At 43.0% G+C, this 24,819-nt stretch overlaps 1 protein-coding gene across 5 annotated transcripts in view; it reads right to left on the reverse strand.

The window, feature by feature from the left end:
- Positions 1-3,593: 3,593 nt before the first annotated feature.
- TMEM71 (transmembrane protein 71) overlaps positions 3,594-24,819 on the reverse strand; it is a gene marked incomplete at its 3' end in the record, with an annotated part of 38,791 nt that continues 17,565 nt past the window's right edge. Inside the window, exons 6-11 of one of the 5 annotated variants that reach the window (XR_013765337.1) lie at positions 19,849-20,034; positions 15,571-15,646; positions 8,650-8,711; positions 8,487-8,547; positions 6,924-7,022; positions 5,443-5,539 (exon numbers count right to left, since the gene is read on the reverse strand). Coding sequence is in view for 4 of the 5 variants with exons in the window: in XM_079148755.1 (XP_079004881.1) it covers positions 6,977-7,022; positions 8,487-8,547; positions 8,650-8,711; positions 15,571-15,646; positions 19,849-20,034 (431 nt within the window). Of the gene's footprint in view, positions 7,023-8,482; positions 8,548-8,649; positions 8,712-15,570; positions 15,647-19,848; positions 20,035-24,819 lie in introns of those variants that run through there. The other 4 variants (XM_079148755.1, XM_079148754.1, XM_079148756.1 and 1 more) reach the window with 4 other exon arrangements.

The following is a 24,819-nucleotide window of genomic DNA, read 5'->3' on the forward strand; positions in this document are numbered from 1 at the left end:
TTATGGTGACAATTTCTTAATGTATTTGTTGGCCATTTGTGTTTCTTCTTTTACAAAATGTCTGTTTAGATCATTTGACCATTTATTGATTGGGCTATTTGGTTGTTTATTTTATGGTGTTGAGATTTTTTTAGCTCCTTATATATTCTGGATATTAATCCCCTATCAGAGGAGTAGATGGCAAAGATTTTCTCCCACCCCGTAGGCTCTCTCTCCATGCTCTTAGTTGTTTCCTTTTCTATGCAGAAGATCTTTAATTTGATGACATCCCACACATTGATCCTTGGTTTTGCTTCTTGAGCTTTAGGGGTGTTGCATTAATATATTAAAGTGTTGAGCTTGTCTTTTCTTATAGCAGTTCCAATGTTCCTGTTCTTAATTCCTCTAGTTTCATTCTTTTACATATGGATAACTAGTTTTCCCAGCATCATTTGTTTCAAAGGCTGTCTTTTTTCCAAGTCTGTTTTTGGCACCTTTGTCTAGTATCAGATGGCTTTATCTATGTGGATTTGTCTCTTTGTCTTCTATTCTATTCTTCTGGTCTTCATGTCTATTTTGATGCCAATACCATGCTGGTTTTATCATGATAGCTTTGTAGTATAATTTGATATCAGGTATTGTGATACCTCTAAATGTTGCTCTTCTTGCTCAGAATTGCTTTGACTATTCTTGATCTTTTATTCTTCCATATGAATTTTAGGACTTTTTTCTAGTTCTGTGAGGAATGTCGTTGTATTTTTATGTGAATTGAGTTGAATCACATTTTGACAATATTAATTATGTCTATCCAAGAACATGGGAGGTCTTTCCATCTTTTTAGGTCTTCTTTAATTTCCTTCTTCAGGGTTCTATAGTTTTCATCATAGAGGTCTTTTGCCTCCTTGATTAGATCTATTCCCAAGTCTAATTTAGGCTATTGTGAATGGAATTGGTTTCCTGATTTCTTTCAGAAGATTTATAATTGGCCCATAGGAAAATTATTGATTTTTGTATGCTGATCTTGCTTTCTGCTACTTTGCTGAATTTGTCAGCTCTAGAAGTGTTCTCATGGAGTTTTTTGGATCTTTTAAGTAAAGGATCATGTCATCAGCAAACAGATAATTTGACTTCTTTCTTCCTATTCATATTTCTTTAATTTTCTGTTCTTGCCTGATTACCATGGCTAGAAGTCAAGGACAATGTTGAATAGGAGTGTTGAGAGTGAGTGTCTTTGTCCTGAGTTTAGAAGTAAGCTCCTTCTGTCCCTAGTTTCCTCACTGTTTTAAAACATGAATGGTTGCTGAATTTTCTTGCAGGTTTTTTTCTCCATTGATTGAGATGATAATGCAGCTTTTGTTTTTAATTCTGCTTATGTGATTAACTATATGTATTAATTTGTGCATGTTGAACTCATCTTGCATTTTGGGGGATGCTATTTTTAGTATTTTGCCTCATGGAAAAAACTTCCTCCTGTGCTAGCTTTTCTGATGAGAACATCACACATAATGATCCCAAAGGTGGCAAGTCCCCTCACCTGCCCTTTTCAGCATCAGTCGACAGCAGGGAAAGCCAGGCTGTGGGCAGACAGAAATGTAGGGTTCCCACTCACTCTCTTGGGAAGTCCGTGGAAAAGTTCCTTAACCTCTCATGTATACAATGCCAATTTACATACCTGCTCTGTTAGATTCTCCAGAGAAACAAAACCAATATGACATATGAATCCGTATTATCTATAATTGATATTATATATCATATATTTTATTGGTTATAATGAGCCTTGTAAATATATATTACATATCACATACTATGTTTATATCATGTATCTTATTGGTCATAATGTTATTAAATTATATCTCTTCATATTACACATTATATATATGGTTATAGTATATCATATATTCTATTGAATCTATGTTGGAGAAAACTAGCTAATACAATATACAGAATGTGTGTATATAAATAAATATATACATAATTATACATACATATGTATCTACACACACACAAACACACATATATATATGTAGCAGGTAGAGAAAGAGATTGATTTTGTGGAATTATAGGATTCTTGGAAGTGCAAGTTCAAAATCTGTAGGGCCAGCTGGCAGTCTGAAAACTCAGGTGAGATATGATGCCACAGTCTCGAGTCTACTGGCTGGAGACTCAGGCAGAATGTCAACACTGCAGTCTGGAGGCAGACTTCCTTCATCTAGGGAAACGTCTCTCTTTGCTCGTAAGGCCTTCAACTGACTGGACGAGACCTACACAATCTATGGAGGCTAATCCGCTGTCTTTAACATCAAGGGGCATTAATTGCATCTGCAGAATGCCTTCTCAGCAACACCTTGACTGGTGTTTGACCAAACAACAGGGGCCACAGCCTCGCTGCACTGCTACAGAACACTCACCATCATGCCCAGGGGTTGTCGGGGGTCAACAGAACATGCAGTGTGAAATGGCCAGGGCAGTCTCAGCCATTCCTCCCACAGTTTGCTAATTACCACAGTGACAGTTTCTTGCATTTTCTTCTCTTCTCTCCCCACTTGATACCTTTCTTTTCCTGCCATACCTCACCTTTCTTAACTCTCAAGAAGAGAACACAATACCACAGCTCTCATTAACCCTGAGGAAGACGTCACCTAAACTACTGCAAATTCTCAGTAAATGCTTTTTTAAAAAATGTTTTGGTTCTTAAATATATTTGACACTTGAAATCATATGCTTAGCCAATTCTCTGTCTGCTGACATCTGTTCCTTGAGAGTAGAATGATTCTTCATTAAAAAGAAATTTGGGTCCCTAGAAAATACTGTGTAATTATCAGGTGATCCATAGTTGGAAAGATTGGCTAAATTTCTGTATGGATGAATGAGTTTGAACAACTGTAAATTATTTGAACTTTCTCGGACAATAAAACACTATTTCTCATAAAGGTCTTTGGAGCATAAGTCAAAAGAGTGATGCTTTTGCAAGCAGTGGATCTCTACCAGCACTGGGCACACATTGAAGGAGTTTGTTTTTGTCCTCCAAACTGAGACACTGACACATCCCTGCAGTGATGGTATTAGGAGTGGGGCCTTTGGAAAATGATAAGGTCATGAGGCTGGGCCTCCCATGAATGGGACTGGGACCCTTATAGAGGAGACACTGGGTCTCTCTCTCCATCATGGAAGGATGTGAGAGAAGAGGGCCATCAGCAAACCAGGAAGAGGGTCCTCACCAGAGTTAGCCAATGCCTTGATCTTGAACTTCCTGGTCTTCAGAACGATGAAAAAGGAATGGTAGCTATTTAAGCCACACAGTCTATGGTGTTTTGCTCTCACAGCCAGAACTGACAGCGACACTGGGTGAGTGGGAGCCTGCTACAGTCCCTTAGCACCCCCTACCACCATGGGCCACCCAGGATTCATCCTCCTCATTCCACATGTGCATTGCTTCCCCACTAGACAGCAAGCTCCCTGAAGGCAGGCAACCCCCCATCTGAAAGCACTGTGCCCCTTCCCTGGCCCAGTTCTGACAGGTAGCACGCTGTAAAAAAAAAAAAGGAGAAGGAGGAGGAGGAAGAAGAAGAAGAAGGAGGAGAAGAGGAAAAGAGTTGGCTGAATTTTAAACGTTGAGTTACTCTCTAGGATTCTTTTCACACTTTGATTTACTTTCCCAACCCTTTTGGCATCTTGGTGAGGGATAAAGTATGCACAGTTTGGAAGCTGAGATGCATACTTTCTGCACAAATCTATATATGAACCATAATTCCTTCATACATATAAAATGATCATACATAGCATCCCACCACCTTTGAAAGATGCTAAGGAATTGTTTTGAAAATTGGTAAATAAGAGAAGAGAGGCGAACATTCATTCTCCCTTTCCTATACCACTGAGACACTGAGTAATTAGATGGCAGATATTTCCCTGGACAGACACAGCCCCACAAATCAATGAAGAAGATATGATTGAATTGGAATTTCATCACTTTTTAATCCTTAATAAGGTAAAGGTCTAAAAGTTGAACAGAAATGGCTATCAATGACACAGAAAGATATTGTGACCCTCTTGATGAAGACAATGACACAGACTTTGAAAGAGTTATCCACCAAAAAACACAAAAATAAAAGTGATGAAGTCTTAAAATCAACTATCCATTGGCAGGAAATGTGGAAGACTGAAGGAAACATTCAACTGCACCATGGGAATGCACCCAGCAAAACTTCCACTGAGGAAACAAGACAGGCAATCCAGTTTCCACAAGATACAAATTCGAAGGCTGGGCAAGGGGTGGAAGTTGGCGGAGGAACCAATGCATTAAAGAGACCCCACAGACATGTGAGACAAACTAGCACACAGGAAGTGTGATGTGTTGGTGTGCAGGATGCAGGCTGGCGAGGAAACTCCAGGTACAGTGCAGAAGTAATCACCATGGAAATAACAACCCTGGGTATTCCAAGGGTGGGGCGTGCGGAGGGGACCTGAAGGCTGCCGTATAGCTGGCTAGGTTTTGTCTCTTTTCATGTTTGATTCTTAAAAGGGTCTTTTCCCTGTAATAATTCATTAATTCACACATTTGTTTTACTTTATTTTCTGGGTTTTTTTTTGTTGTTGTTGTTGTTTTTGTTTGTATTTTAACAATAAGAGCTTGTAAAAATGTCTGTTGTCCCGTTTCAGAGAGACAGAAGCCTACAGAAACACGTCTCACGGGGCTCCTTTGTCCTCACCCACTAGCAAGTCCAGCTTTGGGTACATGGTTGAACTAAATATTTATTTACTAAATCAATGAATAAATGAGGCTATAGATCAAACACACAGTCCCGGCTCTGAGAAACGCTTCAGCAAGGTTTCAGATCGCCGAGGCGGGCACTCCTGACCTTGGCTGTGCTTTGAAGACATCCGCAGTGTCATGTGGGACTTTCGGCCCTTTCCCAGTCGGGCCAATGCGTGGTGACAGTCCCTTGCTGCAGGCACAGGCCATCTTGGTGGGCAACAGGAACAGCCCTAGCCCCTGAGAGAACAGACATGCTCTCTGTGGAAAGAAGGATGAACTGGCACGGCATCACACTGTATGTACAAACTGCATTTATTTCCTTCCCAGCTGGAACTGATTACATGAACTTATTTTCACTGGTCAGTTAAAGCTGGTCAGTAAGGCACAGGTACCCGCTGGCTGGCACACCCAGGAATCCACACTGCTACCAGCCCCTCACAAGATTCTCCAGTGAAAATTAATGCTTGAGAACCAGGTCCTGAGAACAACAGGACCATTCCCAGCGGACGACCTGTTCTCTGTCATCCTCTAGTCCCTTGCTTTTCAACTGCCAGTGTTTGCAAAGGAAAAGCAAATCCATATGATTATCATAAGCATACTACCATTGTGAGGGGAAACTGAGGTTTTAGAAAGAAATCCCGTGGCCAAATTAAAATGTTTTCCCCCCTCAACTATCCAGCTGCTTACTCCCTCGCAAATGAAACAGTCAATTCCAAGTAGACTACGAGTTGGACAATTTCCGGATATTCAGATGGGAGACATTCATCAGAGGCATTCCTAAATGGTTGTCAAATTTTGGCAAACCTAGATTGGAGAAAGGAGAAAAGAAATGCATGATTCATCTATATGCATAGGAAATGCGATGTCTAATCACACACACGCAAAACTAGTTGGAATAATCACAACTAGGAAGACTGGATGGAGCTTCAAAGTTACTTTGTTTTTGTTTGCTCCCAAGTTCTCAGTGCTCTGTCTTCTGAAAGACTGGGAGGTTGAAACCCCTAAGCCCAGCTTGGTACTTAGCTAACTACCCTTTCCTACGTTCTCGTCCATCCCTAGTAGAACAGCTCATAGGATTCCATGTGGGTTTCCCCTGTATTGTCATTCCCCAAAGTTGATTCTTTCCTCACCAAGTATTTGAATATAACTTCCTCCATCTAAGAGTGGAAGGAGCAAGTGGGACCCGTTGTGTTACTAGGAGGTCGTAAACATGCTAAATGTGCACTCTGATGCCAACACACCATTGGCAACAGGGCACACCTGTGCTCGCCTTTGTTTTTAGGGGACACTCCAGCCATTGGTGAACAATATAAATAGCCCCACAATTGTGGGCTCTGAACTGAAGGAGGAAGGCAGTTGGAATAGAATTGCCCTGTGGAGTGAAAGGGATGCGACCCCAGGAGAAGGAGATGCAGAGGAAGAGGCAGCTGATCGTCTCGCTCTCAGGGAGCAGGGCGGCATGGCAGGCTGCTGTGCCAACGCTCATGGCGCCACTCAGGGCTCGCCATTCACTTCCCAGAGTCTCCTCAGTGGGGTTGGAGGGGACGTCTGAGTCCTCCTTGACTCTTGATATGAATAATCATGTATTTGGCTTATTAGCTTCTGGATATGTTTACATAAGAGGAAGAGACCTGCAAAATCTTTAATACACAGGCACAGAGCTCTTGCCTATAAAGGAAGTACTTCAAGAAATGAATGCCGTGCATACCTTCGATTTGATGAATATTTATGAAGTACCTACGAGTTTCAAAGCACTGGGGTGAATACAAAAATGAAGTCAACAGTCCTTGTCCACAGATCTTAAATGCAAGAGTGTGTATATGAGGCCAGGTGGGTGGGAAATAGGAATTTATGGAGAGGGAATGAGAGAAGAAGAAGTCAAATTATGTACCTAAATAATCAAAGAAGAAATCCTGTTCCAGAGGTGAGGCTGTAGATGAGAATGCGTATGTAGGAAATAAATGTGGTCCTGCTGTAACTGTTTTCTGGAGAAATAGCAAGGAGCTCAAAGCCACGGGAGGTGCTGAGGGGTTGCTGTTAGTGGCAGCAACCTGTACAGTCTGGTGCTGTCTCTTCCAGGAAGCCCCCCGGCCTGCAGTCCTTCCCCTCTTAGTGTGGAGAATTCTCCTTCCTGCTTGGCCTCTGCGCTGGCTCCACACTTGCACTTACAATTAAATTTCAACCCTACCTTGCTCTTTACGTGTGTGTCACTTCCATCAGACTCTGAACGCTTAAGTCTGGTCATGTATCTTGGTTTTGCAACCTGGTCATCCATGGTACAGACTCACTGAGTACCCCAGGCAGAACAGAACGTAGCATAGTTCTCAATGAAGATTTGGAAGGATAAATACTGCTACTTTTTTAGAAATCAAGGGGTAATGCATGTTAGGAACTACCTCCCCAAGGTTCTCATAATCAGCGTTCAAAGAATTTCCTGGAGAGTTTGTTAAAAATGAAAACTGCCCTAGAAACTTTGATTCAGAAGGTCTGGCATTGGGATTCAGACCCTGCTGTTTATATCATCTTTCCCACTGGTTCCAGAACAGAAAGTTCCATCCACACTTTGAGAAACTCTGCCATCACCCAGAGCTTCCCCACGAAATAGCTGTCTTTCCAATTAATCGTACAAAGTAATCTAAAGTGCCAGAGAGAAGGAATTCATACAGTTCTCACTGTCTGACAAACCATAATAAGGTTTTTGCTTCAGAAAGTTGGGTTTTAAAAACAGTTCTCGGATGATGATCTTCTGACTAGACATTTCTGGTAGTGCCATCCCGATTAGTGGTCACCCAGCGTAGGAAGCTGAGCACAGAGCTGCAGCGAATGTCAGATAAGGCACACCTACAGCTTCTACATAGATCTAGAAAGGAACCTACAGTCTGAGAAAGGAGAATGGGTGTCTTGGAAGAATCTTAAACAAAGGTCATTAATTTACAAGGGTTTTAGAACAAGGATTTTTGTGTTGATTCCCAGACCCAATTTTCTAACGATCGGGTTAAACAAGATTTAGCTATATCAGTGACGGCCCCAGAAGCCTGAATGGCCTAGGAATTATTGCAAGTGCCACTCACAGAGTCAGTAAACCAATATTGCCTGGAGTTGTAAACATAATGATCTTCCCTCAATCCCATTGTGGTTTCATATTTAACACAAAGATTTCAACAACAGGGAAGCACAGTGTTCGGAGCGTAGACCTCCGTCTCCAAGCCATGGGACCTGGCCTCTGGTAGCCACAGTGAAGAGAAGGTGATTAACACGGGCCATACTGCAGTGTGATGGCGTGGAGTGGATGGTCTGGGATTCTGAGCATCTTGCCCTTTGAAATACGCTGCACTGTAGCAGCCAGCGCACAGGGGCATCGTTAGGCGAGTAAGAGGGCAGAGGAATCGCGGTTCATCCCAACATCCAGTGGGCAGTGCGCCAGCCACTCGGAAAAACAAGATAGAGGTCTCTGAATATGAGTATTTAAAAAGGGCAATGCTATGGGTCTTTAAAAGCCCTTTTAAAATAATTGAAAAGGATGCTTCTTTTCATATTAATTCTGAAGTCCTTCGGCCTTAATAATTAATTCAATTCTGATGTAAGAATTTGGGAGGCAGGATGATACTATTAGATTGTCTGAAAATATTCTTCAGGACCCACAGTCAGGACCTTTCTTTGTATGCAGGCATTGCCAACTATTACTCAGCAGAAACCATTCTCAGATATCAGGCTATCACATCGCTGTCTGGAGGAAGAGGACAACACTCACCGGGCACAGGCCGGGGCTTGGAAATAGCTGGTGAGGCTGAGGAACAACGACTTGACAACATCTGGGGTGGAAGGGAGAAAACATTTTTAAAAAATTTTAAATGGCAAAAATTCAAATGAAACACAGAAATCAGAGAGCAGTGGTTTGCAGAATAGTGACTTACAAGCAATAGTTATCACCAGTGTGCACGTGAAGAGATGGGCGACTAATCCTCCAGTACACCACCTGGAACAACAGGGTCGCTGCCGATTAGCATGTTAATGGTGATTTCCAGCACACGTAATGGTCTTTCAGACTTAATACAGACTTATAATTTCCAGATTTACTATAAAACTACAGTCACATAGATAGTGTGGTATTGGCAAAAGGATAGACATATAGATCAATGAAAGAGAATAGAAAGCCCAGAAAAAGGCCCATATAGATACAGTAAATTTACTTTTTTGTTTTGTGCTGAGGATTGAACCTGGGGTGCTTAACCACTGAGCCACATCCCCAGCCCCTTTTTATGTTTTATCTAGAGACAGGGTCTCAATGTATTGCTTAGGGCCTCTCTAAATTGCTGAGGCTGGCTTTGAACTCATGATCTTCCTGCCTCAGCCTCCCAAGTTGCTAGGATTATAGGTGCGTGCCACCACATCCAGCTAGTAAATTAACTTTTGTGTGTGGGGGTACTGGGGATCAAACCCAAGTGTGCTTCACCCCTGATTTTTAACAGAAATGCAAAAGAAAATTAAGGAAGAAAGAATAGTCCTTCCAACAAATGCTATTGGAACAATTGGATATTCACCTGCCAAAGAGTGAACCTCCACATATGTATCATATCTCACACAAAATCCAACTTAAAATGAGCCATAGACTACAATGGAAACTGTAAAAACATACAGCTTCTAGAGTAATACAAAGGTGAAAAACCATGTGATCTTGTGTTTGGCAATGGGATTTTAAATACAATACCAAGTCCACAATCTCTGAAAAATTTGACTAATTGGATTTTACAAATTTTTTTTTTAAGTTCTCTCTGTGAAAGACTCTACTAAGACAGTGAAAGGACAAGGTATAATTTTTGGAAAATATTTGCAAATAAAATATCTGATAAAGAATTTCTATTCACAATATGTAAAGAACACTTAATACTCTACGATAATAAAACAACCCACTTAAAACTGGGTGAAAGATCTGAACAGACACTCAGACACCTCACCACCAAAGGTATTCGCATGGAAAATAAGTATAAGTAGGTATGCCCAGCATCATTTGTCTTTACAGTAATGCAAATTAAAACAGCAAGATGCCACTCCATACCTATGACAACGAAGCTCCCAGAGTGACAATATCGAATGCAGAGAGGATGCAGAGCAACAAGGGTGCCCATTCATTGCTGAGGTGAGGAAGCAGTGCACACAGTTTGGAAGATGTTTGGTAACTTCTTGCAAAGCGACTTATCATATGACCCAGTGATTGCTCTCCTTACTGTGTACCAGCTGAGTTGAAACCTTGTCTCTATAAAAACCTTGTATATGATCCTTTGCCAAAATTTTATCCAAAATTATCAAAAACTGGAAGCATCAAAGGTGCTTTTAGTAGGTGAATGTATAAATAAGCCAGGGTGCGCCATCAAACAGGCTATTACAATGGCACATTTCTTGTTGCTACAGGTTGATACCTTTTCTTATAAGAAGGATGTGTTGTAGGGGGAGGTGGAAAGTTTTCTGCATTAATCATATATTAGCAAAATGCTCTATGAGAGAAAGAATTTCTTTTCTGAGAAAGGAAGGAATTAAAGGAAGACAGGAGTGTGGGAAGACCTGCAGTCCTACATGGAGTAAAATTCAACATGAAATCCAAGCTTTTATTTCTACCTCTTCTCCTATCCTCCTTGCTTTATTTTTTTGCAATGACTACTTCTAAATTTAACATAAAAACAAAAAGGAATGAGCTATTAATTCATGCAACAATATGAATTCATCTTAAATGCATTTTGAAGACAAACGCAAAAGGCTACAGACTGTATAACTACATTCTTAAAGAATTCTGGGAAAAGACAAGCTTATAGGAACAGCAAACAGCTGAGTGGCTTCTGGGAGTTTGGGGAGGAGGAGTGTTCATCTAAGGAAGCACAGAGAATTGTTTAAGTTGCCGAGGCTGGCCTTGTACTTGGATCCTCCTGTCTCAGCCTCCAGAGTTGCTGGGACTACTGAGGTGACCACCATGCCCAGCTCTGGTTCTTTTTTCAGTGATTAAATGAAGTTAGTTTGTGGCAATGGTTGTGTAACTTTGTGAATGTACAAAAAAACTACACTTTAAAAAAATAAGTACCAAAATAAAATAAGGAACTTTTTTCAATGCAGCAAATAGCATACTATATGTGTCATTTCACAGGTACTAACGTGTGCAGGATAAATTCCCAGGAAGAACATAGCTAAGTCAAAGGGGACATCCACTTTTAAGTTCCACAGAAATTGTCAACGTGTCCTACCTAAGGGATTTTAAGTACCGATGATTAACAATTTCACCAGGAATGTAGAAGCACGTCTGCTACCTCCCAGCCTTGCCAAAAATGTGTGTCATCTAACATTTGGATTTTTCCAATCTGATGAGTGACTGTATCTCAGGGTAGTTATTTTTTTTTAAGAAAAGAATAATGCCTTTGTGGTTTTAATTTTCAAGCTGTAAATTGCCTGAGATTAAAAAAGAAGTACAAAGGAAAAGAAAATGTCATTTTAAAAAATCCACTACCCAGTAGCGGTCATGATTAAAATCTGATGACTATCTTTTCAAACATCTCTTTTATGAATTTTTAAAACTTTTTCTCTAAATTGAGCTCTAACATATGCACTGTAAAGCATATAAATTGCACATTTTGATTTTGACATTTTAACATAAGCTCCTGTAAATGCTATCTAGAGTAAGATATAGAACATAGTAATCTCCAAGGTCCCTTTGTTGTTTTTTTCAGTTCAACCACTAGTTTTACATCTTTAATAATTCGTAAGTTTTGTCTTCTCTTGACTTCTACTAAGTACAATCCTATAGACTGTGTCTGTCATCTTTTTCATAACTTCTTTTATTTCAGTGTAACCGCTTCAAATATGTAGTTGAAGATAAATATTTTCTCATTTTTCTTTATAAGTGCTTTTATTAGTGTAGTATAGTTAGGCATAATCGTGGGGCTCATTTGACATAATCATGCATGCGTGGGATATAATTTGCTCCATTTCAATCCCTAGTACTGCCTCTTTCCCTCCCCTACGCCCTCCCCCTGGTCTCCTCCTCTACTCTACTGGTCTTCTAATATTACAGTATTTATTGTTTTTCAGTGCTTTTGGTGCTTTATATCTCTCTATATAGGTGAAATTCACTGTGGAATATTCATATATGTACAGCATAATTTGGTCAATCTCATTCCACAGTTCCTCTCTTTTCCCATCTCTGCTTCCTCACAATCAATCCCATCAATCCCCTTCCTCTATTCCACTGTTCTCCCTTCTATTTTCATGGGACTCTCTCCTTCCCCTCCTTTCTTTTGATCTAGGTTCTGCATGTGAGAGAAAACATTCAACTTTTACATTTCTAGGTCTGGTTTATTTCACTTAGCATGATGTTCTGCAGTTCCATCCATTTACCAGCAAATGCCATAATTCCAGTCTTCTTCATGGATGAGTAATAAATACTTCAACATTTCTGAGAGGCACATTCATGCTTTTGCTCATATCATTAGCCCTTTTGTTAAATGATTCCTAAATCACCTATATTCTTTTAAATTAGTGTCTTGTGGATATCCAGGATGGTGAGATTCACTATGGTATATCCATATATGTACATAAGAGAGTTAGGTCAGATTCATTCCACTGCTATTCCCTCATCCTGTCCCTTTTCCTTCCCCCTCAATCCCCTTCATCTACTCCACTCAACTTTCTTCTATGTGGATGGAATTACAGTACCTCCCTTTTCCTTTCTCTTCTCTCTCTTTCCTTATTTTGGATTAGCTTCCACATATCAGAGAAAACATTCAACCTTTGACTTTTGGGGATTGGCTTATTTCACTTAGCATGGTATTCTCCAGTTCCACCTGTTTACCGGCAAATGCCATCATTTGATTCTTCTTTAAGACTGAGTAACACTGCTTTGTGGGTATATACCACATTTTTTATCCATTCCTCTGTGGAAGGACATCTAGCTGTTCATAATAGCTTGGCTATTATGAATTATGCTGCTATAAACATTGATGTGGCTACATCCCTATGGTGTGCTGAGTTTAGATCTACTGGATACTTACTGAGGAGTGGGATAGCTGGGTCATATGGTGGTTCCATTCCTAGCTTTTTGAGGAATCTCCATACTGATTTCCATAATTTTTGCACTAATTTACAGTCTCATCAGCAATGTATGACTGCACTTTTTCCCCACATCCTCACCAACTCAAGAACACATACAATAATAGAAGTTGGTGTGGATGTGGGGAAAAAGGCACACTTTTATATTATTTGTACTTTTGATAGTTGCCATTCTGACTGGAGTGAGATGAACTCTTGATGTAGTTTTGATTTGAATCAACCTAATTTCTAGATATGTTCAACATTTTATTCATACCTTTGTTGGCCATTTGTATTTCTTCTTTTGAGAAGTGTCTGTCTATTTAGTTCCTTTGCCATTCATTGAGTTATTTGTTTTTCAGAATAACTTTAGGTATGTGGAGAAACTGATAACACAGTTCAGAGGGCTCCAGGTGTCTGTCCCCCGCTCCTTTGTTACTGGCATCTTAAATCACTGTGGCGCATCTATCACTATTAGAACCATCGCTGGTGCCTGACTATTAACTCCCTGCTTCATCTGAATGTTTCCCTCTTTTCCTAATGTCCCTTTCCTGTTCCAGGCTCCCATCCACTGTGCTCAGGGTCCTCTGGTCTGTGGCAGCTTGCCTTCGGCAACCTCCATCTGAGCAAAACTGCTCAGATCACATGGAGAAGGTCCCTCGATGTGGGTTCTCTGCCTGTTTTTCTCATGCTTAGACTGGGGTTGGGAGGACCATGGAGTGAAGGGCCACACCCACTGCCTTGTGTCCAGGGCAGGTTCAGTCAGCAGAGCCAGCCCTGTTGAGGTTCGTCCCACACACCTGAGGTGGCCCTGGCCCTGTGCTGCCACAGTGAAGTTGCCTTCCCCCATTCCTTACCCCCCTCTCTGAAGCTGGTTTCTAAACACTTCACACCTCTAGGGTTGGGGAGTAAGCTCTACCTCTAAAGCAGGAGAGGTCCACATAAATTAACCTAAGGGACATGTTAATAATCCTGTGAAATAAAAGAATGGGCTCCCCCACCAGCTTGGAAGTTTGGGATACACTAAGTTAAAAAAGGTAGACCAGCTGCTCTTCCCTGCGCGATTCCACTGGGCTGCCGCCGTAATAAAGTGCGTTGTGATCTTCCAACTTGAGATGCGCAATGCAGAATTTTGCAAATTTATTTTTAACCATAGGACCTCCCCCTTCTTGTTCTCTTGGTCCCATTGTACTCTAAAAATGCTTCTCAAACCTCATAATTAACTGGGAAGCTTGTTTTAAAATGCCACTTCTCACTAGACCTAAATCAGTGTCTCCAGGGATAGGATCTGGGACTTGGTGTTTAAAAAGCAGCCTGTGGAGGTGCCTGACCCTTGAGAGGCAGGACTTGAGGGAAGGCAGCATCTGCTGAGCAGAGAGGGAGGACTGCAAAGCCCCCCATGCCCTACTCTCCACCTTTGCTTCATTGATTCAACGAATATAAAGGAGCCCCTGGCACTGGGGTACAGAAGTGGAGGAGACACACAGTGACTCTGACACAGTCACTCATATACCCGGAGGGACAGCCAGATCATTAATATTTAAGGAAGTGAACCTAAGACAAGAAGGTGGTGATCAACACTGTGAAGAACACTGAAGCCAGGAGTGTGTGGTAGAGGGGTGTGCTGCTCATGCAGGGTTGTCAGGGAAGGTCTCCCAGATGATGTGACATTCAAACAGACTCCACAAAGAAGTGAGGTCATATGTCATGAGGCTATCTGTGGAAGACTTGTGCCAGACAGAGGAAACGGTGGGTGCAAAGGCCCTGAGGCATGAGTAGATTTGGTGCCAAGGGCCTTGTTCACTGTTTTGCAGTCTCGGGCAAAGAAAGAAGTCAGGCCAAGGACACATGGGACAGAAGGCAGAGCAGAAACACAGCTGTAGTCAGATATGAGCTGTAGTCCCACATGATCTGGGAGGCTAAGTGGACTTTCCTGAAACAGACACGGCATCTGTACAAGGAATGTGAATGTTGTCAGAATCAAGATGAAGTCACTTGTGTCAACTCTAACAATAGTTAAATAAAGCTGGGAAGCGAGGAAGGAGGGGTCCCTACTCATAATTGCCTAGTCATAATTATCACAGAAGACTGCCAGAACCACAAGCTTGCCCAGAGGCCACCACAACCTTCTACAAAAGGTACTTCTTTATTGACATCTGCCCAGGAACTCTGTTCAGCTTCAGACTACCCTCACCCTTACCACTAGCCATTGGGGCAAAGACTATTGTTTCAAAATAGCTAATGCTATTCTCTTCGTTTTTGCCTTTAAAAGCTTTCCCTGCCTGGACCTGTTTGATATGCCCACAGGTGACGATGGCACACGTGTTCCCAGCAAGGCACTGCCCGTCCCAGGGCACTGTTACTCTCCGGAGAGTCTTTTACTGATTATTCTTTTTTAGATCAACATAGGTTAGGACCCAAAAATGCAACAGGAAAAGGGGAGTTCCCCACTGGGGACCTCAAGTGCTCTCAAATCCCAGGAAGGGGCACTTGGACTATCCACAGTAGGATTGAGCCACTGAGTCTTTAAACAAAGGATGACACATGGCAGAATCCAATTTTAAGCAAGACACACTGGCTTTTGTGTGCTTTGCTAGAGGAAGAGAGGAGGGAGGGAAGAGATTAAAAAGACACTTACCATGACAGACAACTGAACAAATCTTAACCACGGACCTGCCTAAAATGCTCTGTAGAATAAGGCAAGGAAATCATCAATTACGCTCCATTAATTTTGAAATACTTCTGCATGAAAATAAAATCTAAATTACCTTGTGCACAGGGAAATGATGAGGCATGCTGTAAGCAGGATTGCCTGAAAGGAGACCTCTCGTAACAAACTGATTTCTAATTGGAAGAACACAAATTAATGGGTTAGAAATCATGGCTAATTAAATCATCTTGGAACAAAAAATGATACTAAAACTTATCTTACACACACACACACACACACACACACACACACACACACACACATCAAATGCATATCATCTTAAGCAATGTTATGGTTTCGATATGAGATGTCCACCCCCCACCCCACCAAAGCTCTGTGTAGAAGCAGGAGGCTCTGGAGGTGGGGCATGGCTGGAGGAGGCGGGTCTCCGCGGGCCTGTCCCTGGAGGCCTGTGCATGCACCCATTCTTGCTTTCTCTGCTTCCTGGCCACCACGAATGGAACAGCACTCCCCCACGACATACTTCTGCCATAAGGTTCTGTCTCACCTCGGACCCAGAGCAACAGAAACTCTGGACCACGGACTGAACATTGGAAACCATGAACCAAAATAAACATATCCTTCTTTAAGTTGTTCTTGTCGGGGATTTTGGTCACAGGGACAAGAAGCTGACTAACACAAGTAATTTGTCACAAGTAATGTGATAAAATCACTTAACATTATACAGGCCCATTCATTAGACAATTTACACAAATTATCAGTTTTGTCTATCACTATAAAATAAAAGACTATGTTACACGGTTCAGAGTTGCCTGTTGCTTTAATGTCAGGCAAAGGCTTGCAGGGTTTATGCTAATGTCATAAATTCAAGAACCAGGATGATGGTAAAAGTAACAATAATAATGCCTAAAATCCATAGAGGGCCTTTCAATTCACAAATAACTTTCACACATCAGTTCATTTAATCAGCACAACAACCATGTGAGGTGGCTAACATTATCTTAGCTCTGCAAACAAGAAGCCCCAAACTGAGAATAATGATGAAATTATCCAAGGTCACACAGTTATGAGGCGCCAGAGCCAAGATATAGAAACCACATCTAGACAGAACATAATGTTTTGTCTGAAGCGGGCAGGGAAAGACAATTGCAACTTTGCATACTGGCAGTCTCCAAAGACCCAAACAGAGAACATACATTATGAAATAGTTTGTCCTTGCAAACTCTTTGCAATCCATGAAATATCTCAGAGCTGTCGAGCCACAGTGGAAATGACTGCAGATCCTCCAGCACGTCTAAGCATGAGAGTTCAATCAATCATAAATCTCAGTGGTACCCTAATTACCTAAAGAAAATCAGAGCTGGCTTAAAGATTACTACCGAAAATTTAAAGGAATCTATAAACAGACCTCAACTTAATTTTTGCCAAGTGCTTCCAAAGCTCAGTTTTGCAACAGTTGTTTGAAACTTGGAATGACTTTATGAATGCATTTATTTTTGCTATTTATGCTATGAATGAGGATTGAAGCAGCTACGAAACCTCCTTAGCCCACAATGTGGGTGGAATACTGAAGACTGGCAATTTGAAACATAGCAGCAGCAAATTATTCACTGAAAATATATGGTATTGATACATACTGTGAATTAAATAAGTTATTGTGGGTTCAATTGAACACTCAACCATCTTTCTAAAGTGTTTCTATTCTTTGCCTCCCTCCACTTAATGTGGAATTTGGAAAACATTTCCTGAGAGAAGCAAATCAGCTTGAAAACCTGCAGATATCTCTAGACTTGAACACTGAAGGGTGCATGGGTATAAATGTGAGCTCGACCAAGACAGGAGCTGTGTGACTTTGGGCCAATTTTCAGGCATCTTCTTCAGCAAGCCTTTGGCTTAGTACCTATTTTGGGTGTCAATGGTCTGACCCCTGGGGAAGCCTGCCTTCAGCCTCCACCCTGGCCCTGAGCTGTCCCTCCCCCTGCTTCCAGCACCTTCCTTCCTGTCTCCCTTACCACTCTTTTCCCACTGATTTATAAGTTCTGTTCTACTGCTCTGTATTCTCCCACAAGGCTCCATGTTGTACAGAATTGTCGGCACATGTTTCCTAATTGAGGAGACAGCGTTCGTATTTCACTTGAGGAACCCCTTCTCCTGCTCTCCTGGTGCACAGTATAGGAGGACTGATGGGCTTCTTTGATTTCCTTCCCAGCATTTAATCCATTCCAAGGCTTTTGGAGCTTCACATACTTATCTGCAAAGTGACCGATTTCTCCATGTAAGTGGAACCCTTCAAAAACCAATAAAACTTATTCTCCAGCCTCGGGTCATAACTTCAGACAGATAGTCTTTCTGCTGGACTGGAAATTAGAAAAGTCAAGGTACAAATCAACCAGAAGATACTGGTAAGATGGCCTTTAAAGAGCAACACCGACAGAAAAGAAGAGGACAAAAGACAGAGATGGACTCTATGCCTGGAATTTTCATTAACACAAATGAGTAGATTCTACCACTGATGGATTCACTTTGAGTTATGTTTCCATCCATCGGATCAAAAGCCCTGACAGACAGAGATGAGGTTGCACATGCCTGTACCTCCAGCACCTGGAACAGCACCTGGAACAGAATACACACTCAGCACCTGCACGTGAGGGAGGGACTACAAAAAGATGGAGCCCTTGATCCCTCAAGTCTTCAGAGCTAACAAGGAGGAGGAAACTCATGTTTTGACTAGAGGTGTGATACTGGTGCTAGGGAACCACAGGAAAGTACAGGGCTACCTCCACCAGCCAGAAGACCCACAGGGAGGGTCTCCTGTAGTGGGCCTTGAGGAAGAGCAGGGTCCTCTGGGTGCAGCAGGCGGCCCTGACAACCCAGCAGCCAAGAGCGGCCATTTGTCCTTGCAACGCTTTGCCAAGAGTACGAAGGCTTACTTGGCCTTGCTGAGCTTCAGTACTCTTATCTGTAGAATGGAGCCAGGACACTTTCAAATGGTCCCTCACGGTCACAGGGCACTCGCTCTGTACCAGGCGAAAGTTATGTGTGGATGATTATGACCTAGAGCCCGTCCCAAAGGAGTTCCCAGCCCAAAGATGGGGCGATCCCCACACACAGGTAAGCACGCAATAGCAGCGCCGGGAATGGGCATGAGATGGAGAAGCCCCGGGGCCCGAGGAGGGCAGAGAAGGTGGCTCCCCAGGTGCTGATAACCTCCTCTGCTAACCCAACACCTCGAGAGGGAGCTCACAAAACCCTCCGGCACTTCTCTAATGGGAACAGAGTGCGCAGGGAACCTTGGTCTTTACAGGGAAGGGAAGGCCGGTGAGGTCCATATCCATGGTTCTGTAAAGGCGAGTAAGAAGACATGCTCCCGTTTAATCTCACCTTCCCACAACAATGACTTCCATTCAGTGAGTATTTAGCAGAAATGACACAAAGAGCTTTTCATGAACTATTTTAGTCTTTATGAAGTCAGAACCAGGATTATCTGTACATACAGACGAAACTGTTGCATTTTAGAGTTTGAGAAACTGCTTAGTTTCATTCTTTGGTGGTTCATAGAGTTGCCGCTAATGCGCACGGGGAACAGGGCTTTGACTCTTGGCCAACTGGCAACAGAGCCAACCGGATAGCAGAGCCTGATACCAGCGAACTAGAGATGAGGGACTTGCTTGCTAGACTTATTCCAGACTCACTGATGCTTGCGACAGGAGATGCCTATGATTTTGGATATTTTTCCTTTTCTTACTAGAGGCATCACACTGAAGGATGTTCTTTTCCTGCGGGCACGTGGTGCACACCTGTAATCCCAGCAGCTCAGGAGGCTAAGACAGGAGGACCACAAGTTCAAAACCAGCCTCAGTAACTTAGCAATGCCCTAAGCAACTTAGTGAGACACTGTCACAAAACCAAAAATAAAAATAAAGGACTGGGGGTGTGGCTCAGTGGGAAAGGACCCCTGCATTCAATCCCCAATATAAAAAAAAAGAAAATGTTTTTGTCTTCCATTTCTTGTTTTTCTTCTGGTATGTGTCAAATACCCCACTAAGTATAAAGAGTAAAACAGTAGAAACCTGTGTTCCTTCTCTTCTGCTGTTAGTGCCTCACATTATACGTCGCATCTTCAGGATTTTTGAAAAATAAAGCATGATACATCCAGTGCTTTGGATGACTCTAAGATGACACCAAAGGCAGTCACCCCCGCGTGAACATGTCACACAGGCTCTGCCCCGGCCCAGGTCCTCCCCTCCTCACATGGGGGTATAACAATTCCCAGGAGCACATCAGTTACTCTCTGCTATCCTCAGGCCCTGAAAGGAAAAATTCTTTGGGAATGGGAAAATAGATAAATGAATAAATAAATGAATAAAATACTCACGTGAATGATCTGCAATGTTCTCTTGGAAACATCCAGGGGCTTTCCCCGGGGACTGAGGAGAGTCCTGGGAGCTTCCTCCAGGAGGCCGAGATGTGGTCTGGCTGGAAGAGGAGGCTCTTACAGAAGCTGCATTTGGCTTCTTTGGGTTCCAGTTGTCAGTCAGAGAAGAACAGTCAAAATCCCCTCCTGGAAAGGCAGATGGGCTCAGAGTGTGTGTGTGTGTGTGTGTGTGTGTTCAGTGGCTTCTCCATGCATGGTTCATAACAATCGTAACCTGATGCACTGCTGGAGTAGGATAGAAGGCTTCTGGATCAAGTGGCTTCCTAAGTGGTCCTCCTCCTTGAACCTGAAGAGGCTTCAGTGCCAAAATAAGCAAGGCCAGAGGCATAAACATTTGGTAAAGGAAACTGATTGCAATGTGGTCAGAACAGAGTGACCCAGGGGAGCCTGAGCAGGCAGGAACTCATGGTGCAGGCAGTGGATGATCCTGAGTTACACATAGGGAGGCAGCATTTTTATGTAGGTAAAACAAGGTGAGGCTTGATATATGAGGAAATCCAGGTGGCCCTGGAAGAAAGCATGGAATGCTATCCAAAGACCATGTATAGGAGACAGGAAATCCCACCCATAATTCCTGAGTGATGATGGGCATCGAATGGGTAGATTTGAAGGAGCCTGGTGGCCACATGGGCCACGTGTGTTTGTAGCATTAAACTTCATAGTGGGGCTGACTCCTTCTTCTAAATCGCTCGTTTGGCATTTATACAATGTTATTATATATTCAAAACTGACAAAGCTGCTGGGAAACAACAGAGGATTAGGCAGATGTCATCTCTGTCCTCATGTGCCTTGGACTCTGGTAGGAGGAAGGTGAGACAAAGGACAACCTCCCGCCATGAAATATATTGACATGCTGGGTCAGATGCTGTATAAAAATGTGTTCGAATTTTTCTTCTAAGAGGTTATTTAATGCAAACATAGTTTCAAGAACACATGCCCATTCTCTTCCACAATGATCCACACATAAATACATTTTACCAGCCCTAAAATTAGCCTAGCATTACTTCAAAAAGAGTCAAATTCATCTCAACATCATATAGCATAATGTTTCAAACATGCTAAGATAACTCCTAATAACGATTGGTGTCTTCAACATTAGGGTATTAAGGAAGGATATGCCATTGTTGATGGCGAATTTGAGTCTGGGGTTACAGGGTCCAAAATTGCCTGAATCCAGAGCTTCCTTCAGGAAGACCGCCTTAGGAATGTCCTTCCACTTCACAGAAAGTCAGCACCACACCTGACTCACGAGTCTCCTCGATTCATCTGGCATAAATGTGCCCAGGAATTCCCTTGGTACTCTCGTTGGTGGTCTGGCGATGCCCACCCAGGGCTTAACTTTACTTCTGTGACCTTGAGTAAAAATTGGAGCCAGCGTAGAGCTCATTGACTTGAATGCAAAACCTCTCACCAAGAGCAGGCAGAAGCCCTGCCTGGGACGCAGGTGTTTCCTGAGCTGATGTCTTCAAAGATGGCACTTATCCAACAGACATTTTTTAAACTCTACGACTGAGCTCAAATGAATGGTACATTCCCAGAGGCCAAGGCAAGGATCTCCAGAGCTCTGAGCAGTTATGGCTGAGACTGCCCTGGGGGACAGGGGCTTCCAGCAGCCAAAGGTCTACAGTTTCAATGACACCATAGGAACAGAGAAAAGGCCTCGGTGTAAAGGGAGACATCAAATTAGAACTGAATTCTTATAAGAACTTGAGTCTATTTCCCCAATGAAAGGGGAGGCTAAGAAAAAAAGAACAAAAGTCACTTAAAGTTCAGAGAGAGGACTTGGCCTCTCATCTCCTTGGGTCGAGGCAGCGAGTCAGAGGAAGCTGTCTCCCCAAAGATCGTATAAACAAGTGGTTTTCAAGTTCAAATTTATATTGAGAAGTCAACATTTAAACACAGTCTTGACTGGTACATGTCCTGTGATGTGTGCCAGGAGCCAATGTAAAAGCTCACTTTAGAATGCTCTCCGCCCAAACTCCACAGCTTCCCTCAGAGAAAGCCCAGGGGAGATGAGCTCACAAGCCAAAATTACAAGTACACCAGGAAGTCCTCTCCCAGGGGCAGGGAAAACATATACCATGATGCAGAAAGAGTGCCCTAGGGGAGAAGACAACGGGGCACCCAGGAGATTACTGCCTGATTTTCAGTTTAGAACAGTGGGTGTGGTATCTGGGGACATTGTGCTAATTTATTTTACCCTGGGGAGATGCTGAAGTATACCTATAAATTTCTAACTATAGTATCTACTTATTTTTTATTTTCATCAAAAAAAGAGAATTATTTCTGTGGCCCATATGACTTGGTTTTATGACTACGGAATAACTCAAACCAACTGTATACATATTTGCCAACCCAAATGCTGGAGGGCACTCAGGTGGATGGGAGGGATACAGGGAGAAGACAGAGTTCCCCAAAGGCAGAGAATCCCAGGTGGTGTTTGTGCACGTTAGAGTTGCTGGTGGGAAGTGGGACAGTGGGAAGGAGGACAGTGCTTCTCAGACAGGGAACAATGCAAACCAATGTCCTTTACTAAGAAGAAAAAAAGTGAGTTTTAGTGGGAATGTCCAGGACTTGGGCTTCAGGAAGACTGGAACCTGAGTCTTCATGCAAGTAACACATGGCATGTTACCTGGGTTTTCTGATCCCAAGTTTCCTCATCTATAAAGTAGGACATTGACTTCTACTTTTCACTATCTTTGTGATAATTGGATGAGACAATAAAAATGCCAACATCTTAAACTATAGTAAAGAAGGAGAGAATCGAAGATTTTACTATTAACAGGCATCATACTAGATATGGTCACTAGTTACATGACTTGATGGGATGGTCAACTCCATGGTGGGGATAGAGGGGTGCTGGGTGATAGTCAAAGGATGTTTCAAGGTGGAAGGGAGCCTCAATAATTTATCATTCTATGAAAAAGACAGGAAGGGTGGAGGGGAGCTTATTGCTGAACCTAAGGAAAGGGATTTTTTTAAAAATTTTGAACAAATCTGCAGGGAATCACTCTCAGACATTTCTAGGCCTGTGCCACATGGTTGCTTTATTCCCCCGACCTCACTGTATGACAAGGTGTCCTTTTCATTTTCACTTATTTATTTATTTTAGTTACGTGCAACCCCAGGATACACCCTGACATAATCCCAAAAGCATGGAGCACACCCCTCCAATTCAATCCCCAGTCCCCCCGCCACTCCCCTCATCCCTCTTCAACCCATTAGCAGTTTACTTTTTATTTAGTTAGTTAGTTTTACTTAGCATCCTGTGGAAGAAAGCACTGTAGGGCATGGACAGGACTGTGTCCTCTACCACCTGGCCCACTGCAGAGCTGACTATGCAGAGCAGAAGAGTCTCCAGGAAAGACACATATGATAGGTGGTGGGGAACATGTCCCCATGCTACAGCTCCCAAGATGCATTTGGAGACAAGGACAACAGAGGAGCAGAGAAGAAATAAAATCAAGGTTATTTTTGCCACCCAGTAGAAACTTCAAGAGGAATAATCTGAGCAATCTGAGCAACCCTGGCTAATAAATAGCCAGGATTCTCTGCTTTGATTACTGTCCTGGGATGTATGGAGCATAAAATGACTAAAGAAAGACACCAACTGGGAGGAAGGACAGGGGCAGGCCACCAAAGACAGCCCAGAGGAGACCCCAAGTCAGAGGATCCCCAACAGTGCCACAAGAGCAGAGGGGACGAAAGTTTCACGGACACAGAATGGGAAGATCTACTTACTTATTCAGTGTGATATTGTCTACACTGCATAAATCACTCTGTACCAGGACCCTGGTCATGGTCTGGAGAAGAAAAGACATACAACCAGGATGTAAGGAGGTGGCTGCTAGGGTGAAGGCTGGCATGGGTTATCCAGGGCAAGTCTAGGAAGCAGTGTCGGAGTCTGCCTGGGGAAAGCCAGGGAGCTTGACCAGCTTGGTCCTAAAGTGGAAACTTGACAGTAGGAAGGTCAGGCAGGGAGGGGACAGCAGAGGAAAGAAGAGATGTGGAGGGTTCCTAGAGAGCAAGTCCTAGGTGACCAGACAAGAGCATGTGCCTGGGGAATCCTGGGAGATGACGCTGACTGGACCACTAAGCCAAGATCAAATCCTGAGGGGCCGCATGTCACACTTGGGAGCTAACGTGTTCTGTGGGAGGCTGAAGTCATTAGAGAAGAATGAGCATGAGGAGTTCTGCGTGATAAGATGCTCTCTCAGCAGTGAGATCTGAGAGATGCCCACTTCCTGTTCTGGGGACTGAGCGAGTGGGGACCACCAAGAGACTCTTGGGGTCCTCCATATAACAGGGGTTCTCAGTGAGGGCTTTCTATTCTCAGACAAGTTTTTCTTACATCCCAGGACATGTTTGATTGATGTCACTTGGGATGTGGGGATTGCAACTGGTGTCTAGGGAGCAGAGCCAGGGATGCTGCTAACCAGTTTGGTTTGCAGGACGGCTGCCAGGCCGAGAATGATCTGACCCAAAATATCGGTAACACTGAGGCCGAAAGCCTGCCGAGGGGAGCCCAGGCCTAAATGCACAGGTGTCTTGATCACTAGAGCTACCAACAACTCTGGGTAGCCCTGACGGGTGGGGAGCCTGTCTCTTTCCCTCACTCTTGTCCAAACACCCGCTCTCTGCCTTGGTGGGGTAAATCGTTACTCATAACTTTATAAATCATCCTGTAAACTCAGACTGTAGAATGTGTAATTGGTGTGGATTTGGTTAAGGTTTGTGTCCCCAACTAGACTAACACTTCATGTGGAAAAGTTCACCACAGCTGCCCCAGACAAGAGCAATCAGTACCAGCTCATAGTTGGCCCTCCGTAGGGTTTGTTCATGGATGGAGGTTGCTCCTGAGGTGGGACGTGAGACCTAGGACCTTAGCCAAAACAGAACCTGAGGCTGTTA

The sequence above is a fragment of the Sciurus vulgaris genome, assembly GCF_902686455.1.
Source record: "Sciurus vulgaris genome assembly, chromosome: 1".
NCBI lineage: Eukaryota > Metazoa > Chordata > Mammalia > Rodentia > Sciuridae > Sciurus > Sciurus vulgaris.